This window comes from Daphnia pulex, chromosome 8, assembly GCF_021134715.1.
Source record: "Daphnia pulex isolate KAP4 chromosome 8, ASM2113471v1".
Taxonomy (NCBI): Eukaryota; Metazoa; Arthropoda; class Branchiopoda; order Diplostraca; family Daphniidae; genus Daphnia; species Daphnia pulex.
Window position 1 is genome coordinate 11,128,026 of NC_060024.1, and position 26,379 is coordinate 11,154,404.

Sequence of the window (26,379 nt, forward strand, 5' to 3'; positions counted from 1 at the left end):
GGGGATTATTACGCGGGGCGGAGGGACAGCCCCCTTCCGATAGAAAAGGGGCGGAGCTTTGATAGGAGCCGACTAACCAACGGTCGAGCGCGATGGCTCGATTCCGCCCGACAACTTTTGATATTTTCAAGTCCCCCCCTGCACACATCCCACCTTTCCCCCTTTTGGAAGTTGTGAGCGCAGGAGCCCCGCCCACCACAACTCGGTCGGCCCCTCCTCTGACGTCAGCACTTGGTGACACTGCCATCGAGATCCCTCCTCCTACCGTTTTTTTCCATCTCGTTCCATTCCGGTTGTTGTTGTTGTTCCCCTTCTGTCTACACGTAGAACGACAAAATAAACGCGAGCCAAAGGACCCGCCCAGTCTCGACCCACCTCCCCCCCCCTCCCTCCTGTTTTTCACTTGTGCACAGGAGGAGTCCCTTTGAGGATTTAGGGGAACAACTTGGTAGTAACGGGCGACATTTGACACGACCGACTTGATGCCGAGTGGACGGACGGCCAACTCGCTCCCAGTTTTCACCAAAAAAAAACCCCAACAAATTTGTTTTCCAATTGAAAATCACCAAATCAGACAGAACCAAAAAATCTTGTGGGATTACCTGCGTTTTACAATCGACTTTGCCGCTAAAGTGACACACATTTCGTTCAAAAAACCTCCGTGCCAGTTATTATTTTTTTTTTTTATTCAAAGTGTCGACCGTGTGTTTAGTGAGTGTTGAATTTCCCGCCAATAACCGCTCGTTTGAAAATTTGAAAAAAAAGTTTGTCGTTTCGATCTCGTCACCTTGTCTGCCCCCCCACCCAGTGAACGATTGAATTGATGATCAAAGGGGGTGGCGAGCGCACCATGAGCTGTGCCCAAGTGATGTACCAGCCGTACGTGCCCTACTTGTCGTCTTACGACCGGTCGGCGGCCGCAGCAGCCGCCGCAGCCGCAGCCGCCGCCGCATCGGCCGCCGCCTCCAACGGAGAATCACCCGAAAAGGTAAAAAAACCAAAAACTAATTTCATTTAACCCTCCGATTCTTTTCTCCTTCCGGACTGATTGAATTTTAAATTTCAACCAAATTACGCACGCAGAAATATCGGCTGCATCACGACGGATTGACGGACACGGGGGCCGGCGGCTCAGAGAGCGCGGCCGCCAATTACGCCAGTAATTACCTGCTGCTGAGACCCAATTACTCGTCGGCTTCGACATCGTCGTCGGCCGTTCTCAACGGGCCCAGCAGCAGCAACACAAACACCTCGGCCGGAACGCCCGTGCCGGTCGGCTCCAATCCGTCGTCTCCGGTGGCCGGGCCGTCGTCATCTTCGGCCGGGACCAGCGGCGGAGTCCTGATGCTGGAAAACGTCTCGCCCGTGGGCAATCGATCGGGATCCTCCTCTTCGAATTCCCAGCACCTGATGGTCCAACAACATCAACATCATTTCCAGCAGCAACAACAACAGCAACAATCCAACGAGGATATCAAACGCGACTTGTCCGATATGTGCGGCCAGCAATCGGCCGGCCAGCAGGAAAACATGCAAACCGATCACGACGCCGACGACTCCGACCTACACCACCAACACCACCAGCAGCAGCAGCAACAACAACAACAGCAACAACAACAACACAAAGAAACGCAGTACATTTCGGCTAATTGCGTCGTCTTTATGAGCTACTCGGGCGACACGGCCTCGGTCGTCGACCAGCATTTCAGCCGGGCCCTCAACTCGACTCAGCCGGAAAGCGCCGGCGGGAACAGCGGGTCGCCCTACGCCGACGCCTCATCCGCCGGCAGCAGCAGCGGCGGCGGCGGCAACAACAGTCAGAAAACCTCGTCGGGGATTTCTTTAGTTAAAAGTAAGTCACAAACTTTTTTAAAAAACAAATTCATTTGAAAGAAAAAGTGGCTTGAGGGGTCGTTAGTTACAAGTCGCTTTAAAGGAGGGAGGCGCACGCGCTCGTTACCGGACAAAACATTTGAATGAACTTGGTAGCTGAAGGGGAGGCTGATTTTGTGTGTGTCTACTCGTTTAACGACCTTTAGTTTTTTTCAAAAAAGAAAAAGAGAAAAAAGATTGACGGATTTCTTCCAAAAGTGACTTTGTGTGTGCAATCGACTGTGTGTGTGGAGTAACAATATTCAAATCTAGCTAGCTCTATACAAGTTGGAGAGAGAGAGAAAAAGAAACAAAAGCTTGTATAGTCGTTTTCGTCTTGTACACACGTCGCATTTGGACAGGCTAGCAAACACCCGGAGAATCTATCCTCTGCCCTTCTTCTTTTCAATTCAATTCAATTCAAAAAAAGAAAAGAAAAGAAGGGAAAAAGAGATTAGCATCATCATCACATGTACTAACACACAGAGGGGGGAAGAAAGAAACGGGTTTCCTTTTTCTTTCTTTTTTCGGTTGTTGAGGGAATTCGACTCTAGTCGAACCGAATCAAAAGCCGACGTGAGCCACATTGAATCCAAAAGCCAACTGGGAAAGTGTGAGGAAACATCACAAATGATCTGATGGCCAATGTGTTTCCCTTCTCTCAACTTGATTTGCACAATGTTTTAAACGAGAGAGTCGTATGGTCCGCCATCTGGAAATAGCGCGACAACAGGTATCTGCTTTAGGGGTACATGCCAGTTGTTTAATCATCGGATGGGGAGAGAACAGGTCTTCTTACTTTGAGCGTTTTAAATTTAGCTTCTGCCAGAACTTCTTCTTCTGTTTTTCCTTTCGGGTTTTATAAGCAGCAGCTGCTGCTGCTGTTTGTGGCTGTTTCGATATCGAAACGCAATCTCTCCCACCGAATCAATCAAGAATTCCAATACGTATGTATCAACTGATGTGTCCTGTCTCTCCAAACTCGCCAAAAAGAACATATTTTTTTTAATGACGGAGAAGAAAAACAACTCAAAAAGACAATGACGAACGCAACGGGCAGGTTTTCTATTTCTCTCTCTATACTTTCCCAAATAACGTCGCCCGTGTGTGTGATTGTGTGTGTCGCTTTTCTTCTTTTGTCTTTTTTTTCTTCACTTGATTCGCCTGGAGAAAAACAAGAAACTGGGCGACTCTATACGTTGCATATACCAGGCAGCCGGGCCAGCAAGCGCCCAGCCAGCCAGCAGCACACACAGTCACACACATTCCATTCCGACATGTCGGATGCTTATCGGCTTCGTATCCTTTGGCCTCGTCGATTCATTTTCTTCTTTTTTCTTTTTTTGAATTTCCCTCCTAAATAAATAAAAAAGAAGGGCCTCCTCCTCCTCCACCAGCTCTCTACTCTCACAATAACACTATTACAAAAACACAAGAAAAGTACACACACACACACACATCTCTACCCAGTGTGTGTGTATATATAGCTTTTTTAGAGATTGTGGGGCGGGATCAATCTCTGCATCACATCACGAAATCATCCATCAAATCCGCCCGCCTATTTCCCCCCCCCCTTTTTGGCTAGGGGTAAAATAAAAAATAAAAATAAACGAAAAATTTTTATTTCATTTTTCAAACCAAAAAAATAAAATTCAACCGGCCGACTTCTACAATTTACTATTGGGTTTGTTGGCTAGCGCACCCGTTTTTTTTTTCTTTTATAAAACCATTTTTTTGTTTTATTCCTGTACTCCGTTGCAGTAGAATATTTCGACATCAAAAGAAAGAGAAAGGGAAACGTCTATAAGTGAAATAACAACTGGGAAAAAAAAGGAGAGAGACGATATGGATTGGATTTTTTTCCGGGGATGGATGGCATTTTTCGAATATCAACGGCCGGTCCCGCCGTCAAATTCCAATAAAGAAAAGAAGAACGAATCTATCTCTATTCCTAACACACACACACACATCCCTTCCAGCCATTTTGATTGTTTCTCTCCCGTCCATCCGTCCGTCTATAGTAGTACACTACCCTTTTTTTGATTCCCCCCTCCCGTCTGCGTTCAAAATGTCGATCGAGCCGCCAGATCGCCGGCCACGTCAGGTGATGGAGCACTTGGGGCGCGATAGAACCGATGGATTACACACACACGGGTTCCATCCATCCATGATGATGACCGCCCAGCGAGATGATCTCTTAACTGGCCAACTGGTTGTTGGGTTTGGTTGGGGTGCCCCGTCTGGCGATGCCCGTCTGTCGGATCAAAAAAAACGATCGAAACAATTTTTCCCACCAACAGTCCAGTCTCTTAACAGTAAAACAAAAAAATCGGAATCCCAAATAGAAAAGGCGATAGGATCGTCCGACTTGGCATTTCAGCATCCGACTCTCGGATTCTATGACCAGAAGAAGAGGAGGAGGAGGAGGAGGACAGGCGACAAAGTTTCACGTTCGAAATCGCTGAATGGTGTGCGACTATCGAAGTGAACGATCGATAAAAAACCAAATACCTTCGCATCCTCGCAGCCAAAGGAGAGAAAAGAGAAGAGAAGGAGATCCTGTTTACATTTTCCGAGTAGTTAGACACACAGAGTCAGTAGGACAACAACAAGAGTCTCTCTTTCTGCTTTCCTCTTTTCTCCCATCCAAACGCCATCGCCTCTGATGATCTGACACATAACAACCACCACAACAGCAACAACAAACAAGAAAAAGAAGAAAAAAAAAGACAGGAGAGACGTGTGATTCTCCCATTTTTTCTTTTCCTGACCGTATCTTGTTGGGAAATCATCTTTTTCACGTATCGACGCGTTGCCAGTTACACGTTCGCATTTGATTTTTGAAACTCTGGCGCGAGTTTCTTACCCAACAAATATTTAAAAAAAAGAAAGAAATGAAAACTCGTGTCAAAAGAAAAAGAAATAACCTGATTCAGAAAAACGAACTGGATTCAAATGGTTCCATTGATAATCAAGCGCCGCCGCTTTGCTACCCAACCCACCCAGCACCACCGACATTCCCGACAGTTGGGAAATCACGCCGTTATAGTCCAGTATAGGCCTCGATTGGAATGAATAATTTCATATTTTTTTTTATTGTGTTCACAACCCCTGGGAAAAACAAAAGAAATAAGAAAACCCAAGAAGAAAAATATGAATAAATAAAAAGAAACAAATGAAAGCTTTTTGGTCGCGCTGTGTGTGTCGCCGACCGATCAAAAGATATTTTCGTTGTTGTTGTTGCTGTTGTTAGTTGTTGTTGTTTGGTTGTTTGATAATTTTCCCTATACGGTAGGACAAAAGAAAGTCACCGACAGCCCCTCCGCTACCCAATGACGTACACCAGCACCAGAGAGAGCAGAGACGGACCCAAAAGCCAAAAGGTTCCGTTCGTCGTCCGTCATTTTCGTTCGTTCGTTCGGGACACGCACTGGGAAAAAAAAATGAGAGACAATGGCTTATGCTGTGCGCTTCTATATACCGCCGGGGGAGAAAAACAAGGAGGGGGGGAATCTATTTTCAAACTTTTGCGCACTATTCAAATCATAAATTGATGGCCAGTCCAGGGAGAAAAGGAAAAGAAGAGAGCGCGGCTTCTCCGCCATTTGTCTTTAGAGAGAGAAATTTCGCAGTTGCACTACTCACGTCCTATATGTTATCCATTGGTATCGTGTACAGAATATTACCTCCTGTTTCTCTTTTTTTAATTTTTCAATGTTTCTAATAACGGCCCGCGAATTTTCCAATGTTTAAAAAAACAAAACAAACAAATACTGGAAAGGAAAACTGGATTTGTTTCATTTCGCCGCCGGAAGAGTTCTCCGAAAACTCGGACGTTTTACAAAGGCTTTGGCTGATGTAACCACACGTCTTGGAGACTATCCTGCGAGTCTGTATATAAGTGCCTGCGTCCAATCGTGAAAAAATGGACATTTCACAAAAGTAAAAAAAAAAAGCAAAATCAGAAACGGCAATCAAAAACCCGTTTCTGATTGCGAACAAGTCAATGGAGAAAACCCAATGGAATTGGACATTTTCTCGTTCACTAATCTGCAGAGAGAGTCTATATGACGCAATGTCCAACCGTTCAAAAAAAAAGATGAACTCCCGAACAAAATAAAAATGGCCAAAAATGAGAAGGTCTGACCACCATCGAGAATCTCTTTCTCTGTGTCGGCGAAATAGAAAATCAAATCAAAAAGAGCAAAAAATAGAAAGAAAATAAAAAAAAGATGACACAACGTCCTCTGCCCAGCGTGATGAATAACCTGGCAGTTTTTATCCCGTTGTCTCTCTCTCTTCTCTTATTCTTTTTCTCCAAAGGAGACACATGCACATAATGTCATTCATTTTTTACTCTAGTCGACCAAGTCGGCTGTCATCGTAGCGACCGACTCGTTTTCTTCCTCTTTTGATAAATTCGACGACTGCGCTACTGCATCTTTTCCTTTTTCCCACCATTTTTAGTTTTACCTTCTTTTTCGGTTGGCGAGGGATGGAAAGGTTCTTTTTTCCCCCCTGGAAAAACAGACTGTCGGGTTGGTTGGGTTCAGGGGGGCCCCTCTTTAACCGAAAAGCCGCCGCCGCCGCTGCCGCCCAGGACTCGATGGAAAGAAGAACACAAATACCAGTAGCAGGTAGTTGTTGTTGTTGTAGTAGTAGTGGAGTGGTAGCAGTGGTCGAGGGATGTACGACATCGGCAAGAACAAGGCCCGGCCAGCAACTAAATCAAAATGCGTAAAAATAAAATAGATGAATATTACATATTATTTTTAGCTGGCGAGACACACACACATGAGCATTTGAATCGAAATAAAGGCGGCAGCAGCTTCATTCCCGACAAGAGAAAATGGCTGGGGGTGAATCAAAAAATGATCGGAATGCCAAGAACTCAGCCGAGAGATCTTCCGTTAAATATATCCCTGTTAGACATTTTATTCCGGCCAAAACAAACAAACACCTTCATTCACTACTCTCCGGTCAACAAACAAACAAACAGACAGATAGAAATGTGCGTGATCTTTATTTCGGGAATATTATATATACTATGTAGGCCTATAGCACTAAATAACAAAAAAGGGAGCGATGGATTCCTAAACCGCCTTCCATGTTTTCATTGTTTATCTTTGATTGAATTCCGGACGCTCTTTTTTTTTTCTTCCCACCCGGTTCTTTAACACGCAAGCCGTTGGGCGCATTTTTGTCCTTCCAAAAGTCACAAAACAAAAGGTTGAAACACCAGTTTCCCCCCCATCCGAAAATACTGCACATACAGCCGGGGATGATATCATTAGCGCATTACAAACACCAAACTAACTGGTTTCTTTTTGTTGTCTTTTTTCTTTTGTTTTCTTCTCCCCACCAAAATTCTTCGTGGGCGCATTTTCATTCATCAACTGGTGAAGGCGGAACGTCAATGGCTCAAAGGAGTTTCCCACCGTCGTTTTGGAACAGCAACTACCAGCCGCCAAAGTGTCAGGTGCAACAACTGCAGCAGCACCAGCAGCAGCACCAACAACAACAACAACAGCAACACCTCCACCAGCAGCAGCAGCAACAACAGCAGCAACAACAACAGTTGTACGGAGCGATGGGGAGCAACCAGCAGTCGGCGTCGGCGGCCAATCAGCAGCAGCAGCAGCAACACGATCTGTTCAGTCAGGCCGAGGCCTATCACGCTCACGCGGCGGCCCTCAATCATCATCACCATCATCACGCAGCCGCCCATCATCACGCGGCCGCCCACCATCACGCTCACCTGACTCACGCGGCCCAGTCCGACCCCTGGACACACTACTCGCTCAGCTCGCAGGTAAAATTGAATTTAAAAATGGCCATTTTCAATTTTGGCGGCAAATTCAAATGGGAAAAAATTTCAAAAAATTCGATAGGCCTATTCGGCGCATAATCTTAGCGGAGGTTACGCCGGAGTGTCGGGCGTGTCTGCGGCCACTTCGGCGGCGGCCGCTCGCTTCGGCAGCCACCACCAATCTTACGGCTCTTTCCTGCTCCACCAGACGGCCAATCCGGCGAGTCACCGAGTTCTTCCGGCGGCGGCTGCAGCGGCAGCGGCCGCCGCAGCCGCAGCCGCCCACTGCTCCATCAAATCCGAGCCGTGGACTTCCGTGTCTCACCACCGTTACGGCCACCATCCTCACCATCCGCACGCCCACCATCCGGGCGATCCGCTGGCTCTGACGGCCCACACCGACCTGTCGACGGGTCATCACCATCCGGCCATCGATGCGGCTTCCTACTCCGCCGGCCACTCCTACACCAACATGCCACCAGGTAAAAAATTCTCATCCGACTATTCCGGTTCACTTGATAACGTCCAAAAAACGATCCATCTCGGAGATTCAAAAGAAGGAAAGTAGTCAGCCGATTTTGATTGGTTTCCGCCGGAACGTGAAGGTATTAAATAGTTAGGCCCATGATCAATGACTGTCTCCCGTCAACACCCCCTCGCATAGTTGGCCCATCAGCTCAGACTCCGTTGTGTTGTGCATTTCCAATAAAAGCGGATGACAATCCGATCGAGAGATTTTTCCTCTCGACGCTTTTATTTTGCTTTTTATTGAAAATGCAAATATCAAACGGGGTTGGCGGTAGGAGTGGGGGGAGATCGGACGGTGTTTGATCTCCCCCCCGACATTGTACACGATAAATAATAGGACGGTTATATCTTTCTTCCGCGTCCCTCTCCCTCCCTATACATCTATCCAATATGTCTAAATAGGCGAAAATATCGCAACAAGGACGACACAAAAGATGATCTATAGATCCTACCAACAGCAGAGTGTGGGGGGAAAAAGGACACGTGTTCCATAAGCGACACAACTCTTGATCTCATCTCATGTGTGCGACAATCATTTGTCGTTTCCCCCCCTATAGGTGATGGGTGATAGGGGGGAGCTATTTCAAACTCCAAGCCAAGGTATATTGTTGTACACGCCATGCTATAACATGTAGGCGATAATAGACCGATGGTGGGACATGACCCCCACCGAACGACAGAGACACGCGCCTTCTCGTTTCTCTCAGACTCCCGGTTTATGTCACACACGGCTCTCGCTCGTGACTCTTACTGCGCAAAAGGGAACCTTTTAATTAAAAATCTTGTCAACTACTAGAGACTAGAGACTGGGCGTATTACTAGTGCTAGTTCGCCTCGATATGAGATCAAACTTGTTGTATATTGTAGTACAGTCTAGTGTAGTGCGGACATGGTGTGTGACTGTAGACAAGGTGGTGTCCCCTATACACAATCTACTACATAATATCCCCTACTTGAAAACGGATCCTGCCCACTTGAAAAACATGTGAATACATCCTCCTCCTCCTCCCCTCTCGGAGAAACAAGTTCCATATGTGAGCAATCTCTTCTATGGGCTCCTCTCGTCTAGGGGGGGTACATATAATGTCGACTGGTAAGAAATATTATTTGTTTTTTTGTTGGGCTGCGCATCGAATGCTATTGGACGACTAGGCACAGTTGAATAGGTTACCAGGATGGACGGAACAAGTTAAGTTGAAGATATTATAGGTCTATCTATATATATATGAGATGAGAGAAGAAAAGGAGAACGACATCAAAGAGAGGCCTCCCGATATTGCTACGCCCCCCTGTTCTTCTTCTTCTTCTATGACAATCAAAAAAAGACGACGACGACGACGACACGAGATGGGACCGAAAAAGGACGGCCGAGAGAGAAAATAGGAAGGAACTCAAGCCGAACGAGATCTTTTATATTGCGGGTAGGAGAGAGTGCCGAGGGCGTAGAGGCTTCTGGGCGCATTTATTGCGTCGACGACAATCCAATTAGCTTTGATATTACCATGTGAACGAAAGAGAGAGAGAGAGAAAAAGGCAGTCAGCGACACACACACGATCGAATATATCCAAGCGTTTGGAATTGGATGGCAAATAATTAAAAAAAAGGAGGAATTTTGATGTTTTCGATTTCGATGGTCTTTTTAAAATAAATTCAATTGATATTTTTTGATATTCGATTAGGTTTGGAGGCTGGACAGGTGCAACAAGAGCCGGGCAAAGACCTTTACTGGTTTTGATTGATGACATCATCATCATAATCGTTTGTGTGTGTTTTTTTGTTTTGTGTGGGGGATAATTCCGATGGATCACATGACGCGCGCGGGACGGACGGAAGGATCGCAGCATCGATTATTAAAGACAAAAATTTCGTTTTTTTGGCGCCAATGATTTCAAATCAATTTCACATTTTATATTATCCAAAAAATTCATCACCATTGTGCGTGTGTGTTATTTTCGTGTACGCGTTTACATTTCTTTTGACAAAATAATTTTCTTTCTTTTTCTTGTTTTTGTGTTTTCAAAAACTTTTCCCCTCCCCCCCCCACACTCTTACCGCAAAATTTCTTTCGTTGACGTTACCGGTTCGTATTTTTTAATCAATCAAACCCAAATGACGAGCTATAATAATCTTTATACATATACATTACATACAATAATATGGAAAAAAAAACCTAAATAATTCTCATGTGTGTGTGTGTGTTTGTAGTTTATGGTTATTATATTAATCAGTCGATTTTTTTAAATTGAATTAACGTTTGGACGGGAGAGGCAGAGACTAGGTGACAATTAAACCAAAAAATGTTGGAAGAAAAAAAAACAGCAATTAAAAATAAAAAGTTGTGCAAGTTTTACAGTTCTTTTTTTTTCACTACTACTACCCATTTAAAAACCCGGAAATTTCAAGTTTTCCCAGTGTTTTGTTTTTCTCTTATCTCCGCTGTCGAGCGCTAAAATTTGAATCTGATATGACATTCGGTTTGGCGAGCGTGGTTTTTATATTCTTATCCTTCTCGTCTTGGGTTTGTTTAATTAAATTTCAGAAAACTCTCTCTCTCTCTCTTTCTATGATTTGTGTGTCTGTCATTTTTTCCGTGTCTGTGCTATGGCGAAACAAACAAACAAAAAAAAGAGGCAGAAAAAATGTGTGTTTTAATCGTCAGTGGGACTTTTTTTCGACTAGTCAAATAATGTGGAAAACGGCAAAAAGGAAAAAAAAATCAACAAAAAAATAGATGGGATAATGACATCACCACTACTTTTCCAACCAAATAATTGCAATTAGAAATTTTGAAAGACACAAACACACACACAGAGAGCGCGCGATCCAATCCAAATGCAATCACCAACTGTTCACACGTATCCGTGTAGTAAAATAATCGTCGCTATCGACATTGTTTCCTCCTTCTTTTCTCGATTCTTTTCTCAAATCATCTGTGTCTTTTTAAACCGTTGCTCCTTGATTTCTTGATCAAAAAATTTCTCGATTGATTTCCCCATAGCTCTACTTCACCTCCCCCCTCCAAGTGTGTAAGCCTGTCTTTCTCGACACGCCCACACGATGAATGTTGACACGCCCCTCTCAATGACAACCCCGAAACTCTCCTTATTATACATATTTGTATACGTCCTGGTTTATTAAAATTTCTGTTTGAATTCAAATTCAATTTTTTTCTTTTCAATGTCTGTTGGTCGGTCGGTTTTTTTTAATTATCTCCTTCAAATGTGAAATTGTTTTTTGTTTCTTTGTTATTATTAACTCCCCTCACAGCTGATAGCCACCACCACCACCACGAAAGAAAAAAAAGCAACAAATCCAATAATTATCACGTCAACAGTGTGTGCTATACTACTACTCCTACTACTACTACTATATATTATATATAAATATACATAAATGGAACTGAAAGAAAACCGAGTTTCTTTTCTTTGACTGTCTAAAACCCAAAGTGGAAGTCACACACATGTTTGTGTTGTTGTTGTTTTGATTGGTTTTTCGACGGAGGGGCTTTCCAGCGTGTCTCAACACGTGAAGAAAAAGACGAGAAAATAAAAAAGGGGTTCGAAGACATTTGTGTTGAAGGAAAGAAGAAGTTGTGTGCCTTAATGAGTCGCGCCGTAGACGGACGGACGGATGGAGGGATCGTGATGGATGGGAAGTTCCAACGGATCCTGGGCCGTCGTGTTTTTGGCGCGCTGAACTTTGAACCGTTCGACCGAGAGGTTCGAATAGCCGGAAGAAAAAAGGGGGGAGGAAACATAGCACACAGAGTCCAGCAGCAGCATCCGCTCAATGATGTTGCCCATGTAGATCTATAATACCCCCTTCTTTTTTAAGGACTTTGTGTGTGGGTGGGTGGTGCCTTCACTTGATGGGCCCAACACGTGTCGAGTTGGACTCGTTTAAAAAGAGAAATACTCGGCAACAGCCCCTCGGAAAAAAAAACAGAATAAAAAAGTAGCCCGGCACTAAGACGGGCGACATGTTTACGGCAAAAGTTCCTCGTTTGGATCCCGAAAGGATTTTCCCCTTTTCGCACAATAGAAAAGAAAAGAAGACAAACCCTTTTACACTTTTTCGACCGGCCGAGTGTGTGTCTACTAGCGTACAAACAGTTTCCAAAAAAAGGGTGTGTGTAGGATATATTTAGGGGGAAAACAATAAGAGCAGTAGCAGGAGCAGCACGCGCGTTCTAGGAAAGAAAAGAGCCGTCGCTGGCCCATCAAATAAAGATTGAGCCTTTTGTCTTTGGCTTGAGCTTCTCTTTCAGCTGTTGTTTTTTGGTCGAGTGTGTAAAACAAAAGCCCTTGCTGCACACACACACACAACACAACGCAACTGTATTCTTCTCTTTTTAACTTTTAATGACTTTGACAGTTGGCGGCGCTCTTCAGCTCCTTTCGTATTTTTTTGAAAAGGGCGGCGGACGAAAATGGAGCTGGGATGTGTGTGGATCATTCGACGCGGCCATGTTTGATATCGATCGTGCGCTCACAGTTCCTTCTCTACGTGGAAGACAAGTCCAAGACAGAGACGGATAGTTGGAGAGCGACAAAAGCGGAAGAAGGCGGAGTTTCATCCTTGCCTTCAGATATAGAAGATGCCGGCCTCCCACGCTCGACCGCACTTGCCCGGATTGTTCTACGCCCGGCTCTCTCAATCGACGAATAAGGGGGGACCAATCGTCGTACAAGGAAAAAATGGGAAGCAGCTATAGTCCTGGGCATAGGCATTCCTTCATGCCAATATCAAGAGAGACAGACTTTTCTTTTGTTTTATTTGTATTATAAGATATTCTATTTGTTTTGTACGATCCCCCCCCTCTCCATTTCGTCTTCTTCTTCTTCTTATCAAAGAAAAATCCCGTCTCTTTCTCCGTCACGCTCCGCAGAAGAAGAAGCGGAAATATATATCATCCAGCGCGCGCAACCCATCACACACACAAGACGACTCGCTTCTTTCATTCTCTATCTCTCCGCGTCAATCTCAATTCTTCAAACTTTTATTTGTTTATTTTTCCTCCTTTCGATTGTAAGTTTAATTTAATTGCATTTCAATTTTTCTCGAGCAAGAGCATAGAACGCGGTGGGGAGAGAGAACGAAACAATTCACTTCCGCGCTATTGGAGGCGGGAGATGCGGCGGTGCGCAATCACGCTCTGGAAAACGTCGCATGGAAGCCGACACGCTCTACTAGGCATCAGACACGTCGTCGCGATAGTGATATTATTACTGGAACACACATCTGCATGCGGCTGGGAGGAATAAATAATAAAAAATATTTCTTCACGGTTTGGCGATTCGAAATTCAAATTTTCAACATCTTCCCGCCGAATTTTCAAATCGAAAAAAAAAAAAATTGGTAGACCCCACAACCCCACAAGAAGAGAAAAACAAATAGAAACAGACCTTAATGGGGGTCGCGTACCCTCGGTAGACATACACTACTAGGCCTAGTCTGGAACAACAGCAACATCAATCTAATTGATGTACTACTTGGTGTACTAGCGCACAAATGACCGTGTCACATGGAGTGGTTCACTTTCTCCAGGCTGTATCACTTTTCCCTTATGTCTAGAGCGGGAGTTGTTGAAAGATGAAGAAGAACATCCAACGAGTGGGATGCGGTTGTGGTGACAGACCCCCCCTCTGGTCCTTCTATCCTCCGTTTTGGTGGAGAAGAGAAAAAACTCATAAGACCCCTGACGAATCTTTCAACCAGGGAATCTTCGTTGTGTCGGTACTTGTACAACATCCGGAAAACCAAACCAAACGACAAAGTAAAAAAATCGAAAAAGGCAAACAACCTCCCTCCCAAAAAAATGACGATGCCACCAACGACGTTTTGATAAATTTCTCATCCAATCTTTTTTTCAAATTCCCCGCCATTTCCTCCTGTGGGATTATTATTTAAAAAAGAAAAAAGACTGCGGTAAGAAGAAAGACCCGCTATCGATGATTATCCACCAGACAAATCTCGGCCCATCTTTCTTGTGGAACCGGGAAACGGACCGACACACACAAGAAACCCAGAGGCCATCCACTCTCTGCTGCAGAGAGGAGAAACACGGGAGGTCTTGGAACGTATATAGGTACAAATGGTTATCAGTGGCCGAAGATCACCGAGGCACATCGGAAGATGAAGGTTAACTCCTCATATTCGGACGACAATGAAACCGACCCCCCAAATCAAAACAGGAACCAAAAGAATGACCACTCTATTTCCATCGCAGCATTCATTTAAGTGCCATCCTCCCAATTAAAAAAAGAAAGAAAGAAAAAAGAAAAGTATCGGGTGACTATTTCCATTTTGACAAATGAAATTCGAAGGGAAAAGAAAAAAGCCCCTCCTGACTTTGCCGTTGTCTTAATTGTAACACAGGCACAAGAACAAGACCAAATCTATTATACCTGTCTCTGCTGAGCTCTGAGAAACAGTCGCCGTTGCTACGGCAACGTCATCAAAGAGAGAATGGCTGCTGCTGCCCCACCGGTGTAGTACAGTAGATACGAGAGTCTTGACTGTCTATATTGTCCTTTAGATGATGGACTTTTTGGGCTGCTGCTGCTGCCGGCCGGCCTCTCCTTCCATGTCTCTGATTAACGCGCCCGGCTGGACGATTCTTCATCATCATCAGGTTCTCCCGGTACTAAATAGAAGAGGAACACATATATGTACGCTTTCTAGGTGGAATCAACGTACAAAGGGGGGAAAAGGGATCGTACGTTGTACAGGCGGAAGAGGTTTTGATTACAAGCCGAGGGACTAATAAAGCGAGTGAGCTCTCCTTTCGGCGCTGCTAGAGACGACGACCCCTTTCATTTAATGGACCAAAAATCTTATTTGAAGATAAAGAGGAGGCGCAGGCCGGCCAATATAAACGGCTCGGGGGATTCTCAACAACAATCTTTGGTCTTTGGTCTCTGTGTGTGTTTTCCGGTTTCTTTGGTGATGTTAATCAAGCGAATCAAACGGCAAAGACCGGCTGGCGTCGGCTGGCGTGTTGATTACACGCAGGATCAAGAGCTAGGAGAGATATTTAATGTTTTCAAGCTGACTAAACGATTCGTTTTTTATATTACAATTAACATTAATTTGATTGGCCGCCGAGGAATAAGGCAAGAGAAGGATAGAGAGAAAGAGCTAGAGAGATATTGGCTCTGCTGAAAAAAGACACTCTTATCTCTCTTCTTTCTCTCTAGCTCTCCTTGGAGCTTCTTCTTCTCTTATTATTTTCGAGACTGAGATGTGGATGTCTGTGTAACTATGATGGATGTGGGGGCCCCGGCCTCCGCCGCTTCTTTTTTTTTTCCTCCTTCCAACATTGGAAAATACATCAAACATCAGACAGTAGATAATAATAAGGAGGAGGATCATCTATTTTGGGAGCATTTCCTCAGTTGAGGCCAGTTCCTCCTCCTCTCTGCTCTTTTAATATGCTCCTGAGCTTAGCTCCTGCTGCTGTCCTCCTCATTTATGCCTTTGGTTGCGTTGACGTTTTTCTTTTCGGGTTTCGAATATCGGCGCTTCTTCTTCCCCCCTTATTATTGTAACTATGATTTCCAGTGGCAGTTAAGGAGGGGGCTTTTCTGCTCTTATTAACATATTCATCTTTGTGGCTTTAAAGCTGATGGCTATAAAAGGAGGAGAAAAACAAGGAGCTCAAAGAAGAAGATGGGAAAAGAAAACGAGATTTCAAAGAAGTGAAACACACACACACATACAAAAAAAAAAGCTTTTGAATTGAACCGATGCCGCCGTTGCCCTTCATTTCTATCTTGGAGGGGGGGGGGGGGGGGGGGGTTTCGTTTGTTTCTACAATGACGGATGACTCCCGTCGGTCACCGAATTATAACAAAAAAAAGTGAAAAAAAAAATAACATAGGACGTCCGTTTCTTTTTGAAATTGTGATTATTCCTTGCTCCCTTCTTTCTCAGTCGCATAATTTTGGTCTTCCTTCGTTTCCTTTTTTAAAAATCGTCAATTATTCACGAACAAAAATAAATCTGCAAAAAAAAAAAGGGACGAACGCCAAAGAGAATCTCAAAGATCTGCAGACACAAAATAAACGAAGAGACGGGGATATCTGTAAAATTTTTGTCGGGCGCCAATTTCGTGCCAAATTTGATAGATGACGAATCAATTCCCCAAAGACAAAATCACCGGCACAGCAGCAGGAGGCCTATTTACATAATACACACTATACACCGTTTTTTGTGCGCGACGGGGTGGTGTTAAGTGTTTTAAATGTGTATTATAGGCCTATCCACCGCCCCTATTCGCTCTAGTCGTGTTCTGCTCCGGCGGAGCTGCAAATGGGCGAAGCCGGGAGAGAGAGGGTCTCGCTCAACAACACGAAGAAGAAGAAGAAGAAGAAGAAAAAAAGGAGGGATAGGCAGCAGGAGGAGTAAGAGGATTGCCGAGTAGTCAAGGCGATAATAACACACTGGTCGTAAATCAGCCTACACGCGCACCACATTTACACTACGAGCACTAAATCAACCGCCGTTCAATCACGAAATTCTCCCCCCACTTTTCCTCTATCCGGTTTATTTTACAGTATAGGCGATGATGTCACTCTTAGAACAGGAAGAAAGAAAGAAAAAAAGAACACCATAAAAATATGCAATAAAACTTTCAAAAGAAAACGACATTTTCAAAAAAAAACTAAATGGGAAAGTCGATGGACTCGTGTTCCTGATTTTCCAGTTCCCTTTGTGTCTGTCGTCTTCCAGTCTTCGTATATTCGACCGCCGACGGGCTCACGAAAAATCAATAATTACGGACGTAAATATCTATTATTGGTCGCTGGTATACACGCGCACCCACGGATTTACATTAGACATTACAAATAATCCAATAAATATTCATCTCAAACTGGACACGACAAAGATACCAGTTTAATGGCTCTGTGGTCGTTTTCTTTTTCTTTTCTTTTTTTAAACCTTCCGTCAAACAAATACATTTAAAAAAAAAATAAAGAATCAAATGAACTAAAACTTGCTGTTCTGCGCTCAGCTGTTTTAATTGTTTTTGTTTTTCCGCATCAGCCTTTTTCTTTGGGGAAAACCGAATTTTGCAAGTACATCACGTAATCAGGGCAATTGGCTCTCACATTGGCCAATTAGTACACGAATTGTGACAGTTTTTTCCATCTCAAAAGGGACACCGCCACTGCTGGCCTCAACTGCCGCCGCGGCAGTTGATTGATATTCCAAGGTTTCGTTCGTCTACTCTTTCATATTTCGAGATCCCTTTTGTTCATTTCTCTTTGCGCGTACACAATAACACCGTAAGACTAAGAGTGAAAGTAGAATCAAAAGACCTAACCTAAGCCACTATCTTTTCAGCTATAGCTCTCTCTCTCTCTGTCTATTTCGCTCTGACGGGGGGTTAAAAGCGCAGAAATAAAAAACATGAAAAGACGATAACATTTTTCAATAAGAAGAAGAAGAAGAATAAAAAAGACGATGCACAATGTGCTCCTCTTATCGGGTGGAGAGAGTGCGGTGATGCAACGTGCCCACCGATTTATCATTCCTGGCCGTCGTTGCATCCAAGAGACCAGGGGTACGACGACGAGACGAGAGAGTATAGGTATATAGCAGCTCTTTAGGTGTGTAGAGTAGCTCAGACCCAAACTTATTGCCCAGGAGCTAGTCTTAGCCAAACACCATTTTCTTTCTTTCTTTCTATCCTAGTTTGTTTTTGTTGTTTTTCCCCGTCCAAGAGTTATGCGACCGAGCCCCGGTGTACACAAAATTTCCCACCGTTTCCAGCTCACGTACGAATTTCAAGTTTTTTGTTTTAAGAAATAGAAAAGAAAAAGAAACGTTCAGGTTGATCATGCAGCTGTGCCATAGCTCCTGCCGCCGCTCTTGTGTGCTGTTGGATCGACTAATGTGGATGTGTCACACTGGCCGCGCGGCGGCGGCCCTTACACAAAAGCCGCACCGCGCCGCCATAAGGACAGCCCGAGAGAGAGAGAGAGAGGAACTTGCGCTACTCTACCAGGGACCCAGATCACCGCTTACTCTTCTATATCAAATATAAAAACAGAAATGGGAAAGAAAGGCATCACCGAAAAGTCTCCCTTTGGATTCTGACTGGACTGGCACGGCTGCCAAAAAGCAAAAGAAAAGAAAAAGACATGGGACAGTCTCCAAGAGTCTTGGGAACCACTTTGGTGGGGGATTCATCATTTGACCAAATCAAAAGAATCAACTCTTTTTCTTCTTCTTCTATTTCATCTTCTTCTTCTTTTCCTCTTCATGTCTACAGAAAAGAAAAGAAGAAAAGAGCCGCGCTGACTGTTTCAATGTCTCGAGGAATTCGATAATAGTCCCCACTTTATCTCCCAGCTCTCAGCTCTCGACTATAGTTTATAGAGAAGCATCAAAGTGGACAGAAGTCGTGTACGGTTGTATCAGTCACCTGGGTCACACATCGATGGCTACCGAATTCCCCCTTAAAGAAAAACAGCGCATAACCCCTCATTCAACCCCTCCACCTCCTCCTGAATAATTAATTAATTATTCGTTTTGCGCAGAATTGTCGTTCCGACTCGAGTATCGAGTTAATAAATGATTGCCTCGTCAAAAAACGGTTGGAAACAAACGGAGCGAGGTGCTGACCGATGAAAGGAATGCAGTTCGGACCTTGTGTGTATAAATACAGCGCCGGGGTCTTGTAATAGTTGGCCACTCGCTACCGATGGCCCGTGGGAAAGGAGAAAGAAACAACAATGTCCCACCGTCCCACCATCCCAGCACCAGTCTTTATTAGAGCCTCCACTCTCTCTCTTTCGATCCAATACGGCTGCAGCCCAGGAAAAGGCCAGGCAGCCGCCGAGTCCAGGAGCAAAAGAAGAGAAAAACAGAGCTACTACTACGACGACGACAAAAACAAAATGACTTCCCAATAATTCCGTGATGGCCATCCATTCCGGTAGATAGAGAAGGAAAAAAATAAAACCGAAAATAAAATAAAAAGACAAACCCAACCGGCACTCATCCATTTACGTGGCTGTGTCTTGTGTGTCTCTGCGGCCTAATATAACATGGACGAGTAAAGGGTCTCTCTTTTCCTTTCTCGATTCTTTTTCCGTCCTAAACTTGTTATCTGACAACCGCAATCGGTCGATTTATTTCAAACCTCATACAAGAACTGTAGACCAGTCGTCCCCCCCCCCTCAAGAAAAACCTCAAAAGACACAATCCAAAAAATCAACAACATTATAAAAGAGAAGAAAAGAAAAATTCCCGATTGAATAACAAAAATAATCCGTGGCCGGATGTTGGAGATTGAAATCGGATTGCCGAATGAATGGAGCGGAACAGCCACCACAAGTCAAGTGCAGCCCCCCACCGAAGAAACAAAACTAAATAGGCAGGCAGCCCCCCAGTCGGTGTGTATAGGGTGGATTTCTCCACTCACGAAAAAGAAAAAAAAGAGGTCTATAGCATATCTAGATGTCTATCCCATATGAGGAGAGAGAAAGAGAACGAAGAGAAGAAGAAAAAAACAAACACTGTGTGTGAGGAGATAGAAAAGAATTTCGGGAATGCCTGAAATTCCCGGCGAGTCAACATGAGCCTTGACGTCGGCGTTTGCGGCTCGTTTGGTCGCTGCCCGGACCGCGACACGGATGAAAAGGTAATCAAAAATTGTTTGTTATTATTATTATTCATTTTTGCTTCCCTTTTCCCACTTTTATAGTTTTTTTTTGTTTTTTTTTTAACTCAGCGCTGTTTACACTTTGCACCAATCAGAGAAATCAAAACATCATTTGGAAAGACAAAGAGAAGAAACAAGAAGCTTTGCTAAAGAAATTTAATTTTTTAATGCTTGTTTACTCGTAGATTTCGAGGCCCAGGTGTGTGTCTGGGACCCGACGCACCTGACGTCAGAATTAATAAATAACAAGAGACTCCCACCCGGAGACTCTCTCCTTTGTCGCTGGCAGGGAGGGGGGGGGGGATACGCAATAAAAGTGGATGGATGATTGACATGTGGATTGGAATGAAAAGAAAATTCCCAAACGAGAGGGAAATTACGAACGAAAAAAAAAAATCAATTTCTCCCCGTTTTCGGATAACGACACTGGGAATAAGGGAGCTCTGGAATATGACTAGCGTCTCTCATCATATCTAACTCAAAAAGAAAAGAAGAAATAAATATATATCAAAAAAGGGAGGAGGATATAACATCTGGTCGCCAGAAGTTCACCTCCCTTTCAAGAGGGGGTTAAAGCACTTAGAAATGAAAATCGACAAAAATTGTAATAATATCAGAGCGAAAGAAGGGGGACACAACAAAAAATAAAATGAAAAGAGTTAAAAAGTCCCTTTCATTTTCTTCTTTCAGGCCGTCATTATTTGTCGCCGGATGATATTCAAGCGAGAAAGAAAAAGAAAAAAGTTAGAAAATGAGATCCAACAGAAACCGAAGAAGAGAAAAAAAAAACCTCCGAGACTATAAGCAGCCCCATAAATCCAATTAGATATCCGCTCAGAGCCCATTTCTTTGGCTATGCAGAGTCGCATCTGGTGAGCATCAAAAGACGTGAGTCTGCTCGGCCCTGTGTGCGTGTGTTGCTGGTCCGCAACTCGCACGGCAGGAAGTTGTACATATCCTCAATTCTTACTACTAGACGATTCCACCCTGGCCTGGAAAGGTGCACCGGTCTGATTTTTCTTTTTCGGTTAGAAAACGGAAGGGAAAACGAAAAAGCAAGAGCTGCTGTAATAGAACTTTCGCTTCGTTCCCGAGAAAGGAAAAGTAGACCTCTTATTTAACGCGATTGGAAATGGAGAAATGGAGGTCGCACTTTACGGTAACAACATGGGGACCCGTTACGTTCCAAAACTCATTGTCTCCACCATGTGTGTGTGTGTGTGTGTGTTGAGGACAAGGGTCTCAACAGAGCTCCTGTGTCTATGGCACTTGTCTATTTTTAGGGACGGCGTCTCCAAGTCGTCGTCGTCTAAACTTTTTTCCTCTTTTTTTTTTTCTTCTTTTAATTTTATTTTGCTTATTTGGCGTCGTCGTCTACTTTTTTTTTTCCTTTTTTCGTTTCGGGGGTTGACATTCGGTATCATCCATTTCTGCCCCCGCAGTGATGGAATAGCGCGGACCAGCGAGTTTCAACTTTGAAGTCATCGCTGTGCTATCATCCATACACCCCCTAGCCGACCCCCCTCCCGCCTTTTTTTTTCCAGAGGAGAGAAAGTGTGTAGACGATAGGTGTGTGTTGTAGATTGTCAGCGGATCCTCCTTCCCTAACAAACCCCTACCCCACCCCCCTCTCTTCTTCTTCTTCAAAAAATGTGTATACCAACAACAGTTGACATTGGTTTAAAAAAGTCGAAGAAGAGAGAGAGAAGCTGAGAGACTGATGCGCCTGTGGAGAGTTGCAACGAGACACACAAACAGCCACCAGATAGAAAAAGTTCGAACGAGCGAGAAAGAAAAAGGGAAAGATGTCAAGTCGTTGATGGATCGGGATGTTTCTACCGACGGAGCAAACCCTCGTCGCACACGATCTATCTTCACTCCTCATGTCGGTCAACGGAGACGCACACATACAGAGCGGAAAAGAAGAAGGAGAAGAAGAGTGTGTACGTATGTGTGGGGGAGTCCAAAATAAGCCACAGTTGACTCAGTCTGGCGACAAAATAAAATACGCAAAAATTTTCAAAATTAACCTAGAATTTAGTAGCCTTCCCCAATAAGATATTTTGGTCTCATACATTTGCAACGCGCTGTATTATTACGATAATAATTATCGCCATTTTTCAAATATTAATTCAAAATTGGCGCGGTGAAAGCAATTTCAAATGCACGCTCCTGACATCTAGCGAACAAAAAGCAAACAACGCACAACTTGTGCCCACCTGTTTGGTTGTTGATATTCCAAGTCCACAACAACATACAAACTGGGATTTGGAGCTCGACATTGTCCCAAAAAACGACCTCGATTCAAAAGGAGCGTTGCAATAAGGAGGCGCGACCTACTTGCCCCATCATGAACACTAAAGAGGCAAAAAGTGGTAGGTAGTACAGTTATAAACATGTTCAATCGCCCGATGGGATTGCTGGTCGACTAAAAACGTTTCGAATCCTCCAGGGTAAATACACGTCGACTAACATTCACGCCACGTTATTTGACAGTTCAACACACACGCCCGACTCAGCTAACAAGCTGCTGACGTGAATTTCTTCCATTAAGGTGTGTGCTGAAAAGCAATACAACATTAAAGTGGACAGAAATAAAACAAAAGTTTTCGTCTTGAATTAAGATGGCTGTTGTCAACATGAGAGACAGCAGGGAGTCAGCTTCTTCGCCAACTTTTTTGGCACCCAGGTACACACTTGCATAAAAATGTTATTTTCAAACAAAACAAAACACACCTAACCTCTATTTCTTTTGTCAGCCCACCAGAATGGACTTGGATGTCGTTTCCCAGACGTTACCTCATTGCAATTATGGCCTTTTTTGGATTCTTCAACATCTACTCTCTGCGAGTGAACTTGTCCATTGCAATTGTGGCCATGACTGAGAACCGGACAACAATCCATGCAAATGGAACCATTGGATATGTGAGACTTTACAATAGGCCTGCACACAGTTTTCAATTTAAACATTTGCTTTTTGTTTGCACAGGACCAAGACTTCCCATGGAGTTCTAAAGAGCAAGGCCTTTTGTTAAGTTCATTCTTCTACGGTTACATCACTACTCAATTGCTGGGAGGCTGGTTAGCTCCAAAAATGGGCGCAGGCAAACTCTATGGATTGGGGATTCTCACAACTGCTGTATTGACTTTGCTGACTCCCCTAATTGCTGATTTTGGTCTAGTGCCATTAGTTGCCATCCGCATTTTGGAGGGAATTTTCGAGGTATGCAATAATTGAGGATAAAATCAATGAGGATAAAATTCGTTCAAAACTAAACCACTAAACCACTAGGGGGTCACGTTCCCAGCGATGCACGCTCTCTGGAGTAGGTGGGCCCCACCCCTTGAACGGAGTAAACTAGTTACGATAGCCTACTCAGGAAGCTATTTCGGCACGGTCGTTTCAATGGGAGTTTGCGGATTACTGGCTGAACACCTCGGATGGGCTTCCATATTTTACGTCTCAGGTAATTCAGAAAAAAACAAACAAAAGTAAAGCATCGAAAATCGTCAACATCATTTTGATTGCAGGTACTTTTGCCGTCCTCTGGTGGATTCTGTGGTTCGTTTTGGTGAAAGAATCTCCCCAAGAAGATCGTTTTATCAAAAGAACGGAACTGGATTACATTTCAAATTGCCTCGGCTCAACGGCTGATCAACATGTATACAACACGCTCAAAAAATGCCAAAATCAAAATTTCATCTCTAATTGTTTTCTCTTTTTTCTTTCTTCAGAAATTAAGTGTGCCTTGGAAATCAATACTGACGTCATTACCCGTTTGGGCGACCGTAGCCGCTCACTTCGCCGAAAACTGGGGATTTTACACGCTTTTAACACAACTTCCAACATTCCTGAGCGGTATTAATCTTGTTTTGACACTTTAGAAAAAAAGATTAATAGCTAATGAAACATTCTGACTAAATTTGACAGATACGTCTGACCTCAAACTGGATAAAACAGGATTCCTTGCTGCCATACCGTATCTGGCCATGGCCATAATCGTTCAGACGGGTGGCCAGCTGGCCGACTGGCTCAGATCAAGATGGCGTGTCGAAACCACAAAAGTCAGTAAACATTTAAGATTTCAAATACGAGCCGAATAATAACTTTTCCTTCGCCCACTTACAGGTTCGAAAAATCTTTACGTGCGGGGCTTTCGTTGCCCAAACGATCTTCATGCTCGCCACGGCTTACACTCACGCGGTAACAGCAGCAATCATCTGTTTAACCATTGCAGTTGGTTTTGGAGGATTCGCGTGGTCTGGATTTAGGTAAAAAATTTTAACAACAATTTTTCCCCCATAGTAAACATGCCTATCATATTTCTATTCTTGTTATTTTTTAGTGTCAACCATTTAGATATTGCGCCTCAATACGCATCGCTCATCATGGGATTATCGAATACCGTGGCAACCCTCCCCGGCATTGTGAGCCCCGCCCTAACTGGCTACATTGTTCAAAACAAGGTGATTCCAATTTCTCGCCTGTAAATTTTCGGAGGAAAAAAAAGCATGGGTTGCAAATGTTTTACACTACTAACAAGTTAAAATTGCATGGGATAAGATAAGCTGACAATTGGAATTGGTCTTTTGGTTAGACGGAAGAGGGATGGCATATGGTGTTCATGATAAGCTCCATGATCTATTTATCCGGAGCGAGCTTTTACTGTTTCGGCGCCAGTGGGAAATTACAAGCATGGGCCAGCCAGTCATCCCGACCTCGCAACTTTTTAGACTCGCTAAGTGGCCAGTCCGAGACGACGGCGTTCCTCCAAGAGACGGACGGAGAATAAAATAAAAAGTGCCTTCAATAAAATCTGAATAGACTAACCCGGAAGAAAATCAGAACTTTTTGGGTTTAATTCGCACAATCGTCCTCAAAGAACTCCTATTGCTCATCGCCATTACTTCCAATGTGATTTTACAGACTTCCAGCGAGTGGCATCTTGTGTTCTACATCTCAGCCGGCATTTACATGATTGGTTGTGTATTCTACGCTTTTGCTGCATCGGGAAATCGACAGTCATGGTCCCAACCCACTGAAGATACTGACCCTAAAACAGGAAATACTCTGGCACTGGACTCTGTCAACTAGACGACGAAAAAATCTGAGATGAAATTGACGCTCTCTGTTGCTAGAACTTTTGATACGAACCTATTGACGAATTTAATGTTACATGATCTGATATTTAATGATAGTACGCCCACAAAAGATGAAAGAATAAGATGTTTTCAATCTATGTTTCGGTGCCTTTAAAATATAATTCCGTATAATTTATCTCAATTGAACAGAATTTTTCCTCTTGAAATATTTTGTCTCACACTACCAAAATCAATAATCTCATTTCTCAAGTATGAATGGACTGTTGAAAGGTTATCAAGAACCACTGGCAATGAATATTACGGTTAAGCAATTTGTGAAAAGTTTGTGCTTTCTGTATAAGGAAATACCTGAGGTGAGATACAAGCCCAAATAGAGAAGGCAAAAATTTCAGGATAACTGATATGCAGCAACAACACAAACAACACATGAATATGCATGAACAGTTTTGAACCTGCTTTAAAAAAACCTGATCGTATTCTTTTTTTGGTCAACAGACTACTTGAAATAGTCTAATCAAATTTCTTCAAGGTACTGGTGGTACAACACAACTCTTGTAGCAGAAAGTAATTGATCAAGTCCTACCTTTCAAGATGTGCTGGATGTAGGACACCGATGAGTTCTTGTAAAGCCCCAATCTTGACAGCAGTAGCAGCAGCAGCAGTAGCACCTTGACAGAAGTATCACATCAAGTTGTGCTCCTTTAGAAACACACTGTTAAATAGTGTTTGTTTTGAACAAGGTTCCAAGTTAAAGAAACTAGAGACACTTTTCCAGAGGCACTGTAGGGAATATTTTAACACGTGGTCTTTGGTAATACAGCCAATATTCGAAAACTTAGCGTTTCTTGGTCCAAGGCAGGCATTACAGCAGTAGCAGTACCCACAGTAAAATACCGTTTCTACAATAGTTTAATTGAAATTCATACGTATGTGGCCTAAGTCAACAATCACTAACAGAACGTATGTGGATACTGGATAGTTCGACAACTCACAAATTTCATGTCTTACCCGACAAGAAGCACGAACATTTCTGGCAATGCGCGCCAAATTGAAATAACATGTAATTAATGCAACATTGCAACTTATTTCGAAGTTTTTTTATTTCATTTTCCATTTTCCAATAAAATGAAATGATCGATCTTTCATTCTTTCGGATCTTTCATTCTAAATTTAACTCTGCTGCTGATTAAGAGATAAAGTAATGGAAAATTCATTATCTGTTGTAATTTCACAATTTTTTTTAAGAATACTGGTTTGACAAGGGGCAAAGTAATACAGAATAATAATTGACATAATTTCCTTTCTCTGCCAGAAGAATAGAGAGAGATTATTATTATTATATTACTGTGCCAGGGGTGTGGAGGTATGACTAGAGTCTGTAGCCCATAGCCA

General features: G+C 43.5%; 2 protein-coding genes and 1 long non-coding RNA gene across 4 annotated transcripts; 2 read left to right on the forward strand and 1 right to left on the reverse strand.

Moving 5' to 3' along the window:
• Positions 1 to 420: 420 nt before the first annotated feature.
• Positions 421 to 11,614, forward strand: LOC124199778 (AF4/FMR2 family member lilli-like). The gene is made up of 5 exons (XM_046595710.1): positions 421 to 988; positions 1,084 to 1,852; positions 7,278 to 7,684; positions 7,764 to 8,163; positions 9,890 to 11,614. Exons 1-5 carry the CDS (start codon positions 824 to 826, stop codon positions 9,943 to 9,945), a joined length of 1,797 nt encoding a protein of 598 aa, XP_046451666.1. The 5' UTR covers positions 421 to 823; the 3' UTR covers positions 9,946 to 11,614.
• LOC124199780 lies at positions 6,049 to 25,941 on the reverse strand. Its single transcript, XR_006877001.1, has 3 exons — positions 25,571 to 25,941; positions 14,618 to 14,856; positions 6,049 to 6,595 (listed from the first exon to the last, which is right to left on the reverse strand). It is a non-coding gene; the product is annotated as an uncharacterized LOC124199780 (long non-coding RNA).
• LOC124199779 (sialin-like) lies at positions 22,099 to 25,168 on the forward strand. Of its 2 annotated transcripts, none has more exons than XM_046595712.1 (12): positions 22,099 to 22,259; positions 22,337 to 22,438; positions 22,509 to 22,573; positions 22,644 to 22,809; positions 22,874 to 23,107; positions 23,177 to 23,351; positions 23,416 to 23,546; positions 23,620 to 23,743; positions 23,816 to 23,949; positions 24,014 to 24,156; positions 24,231 to 24,351; positions 24,483 to 25,168. In XM_046595712.1, the coding sequence occupies exons 3-12, from the start codon at positions 22,509 to 22,511 to the stop codon at positions 24,675 to 24,677; spliced, it is 1,488 nt and encodes a 495-aa protein (XP_046451668.1). In that variant the 5' UTR covers positions 22,099 to 22,259; positions 22,337 to 22,438; the 3' UTR covers positions 24,678 to 25,168. The 2 variants fall into 2 exon arrangements, with proteins under 2 accessions (XP_046451668.1, XP_046451669.1); XM_046595713.1 differs by having other exon boundaries at positions 24,812 to 25,168.
• Positions 25,942 to 26,379: the final 438 nt, after the last annotated feature.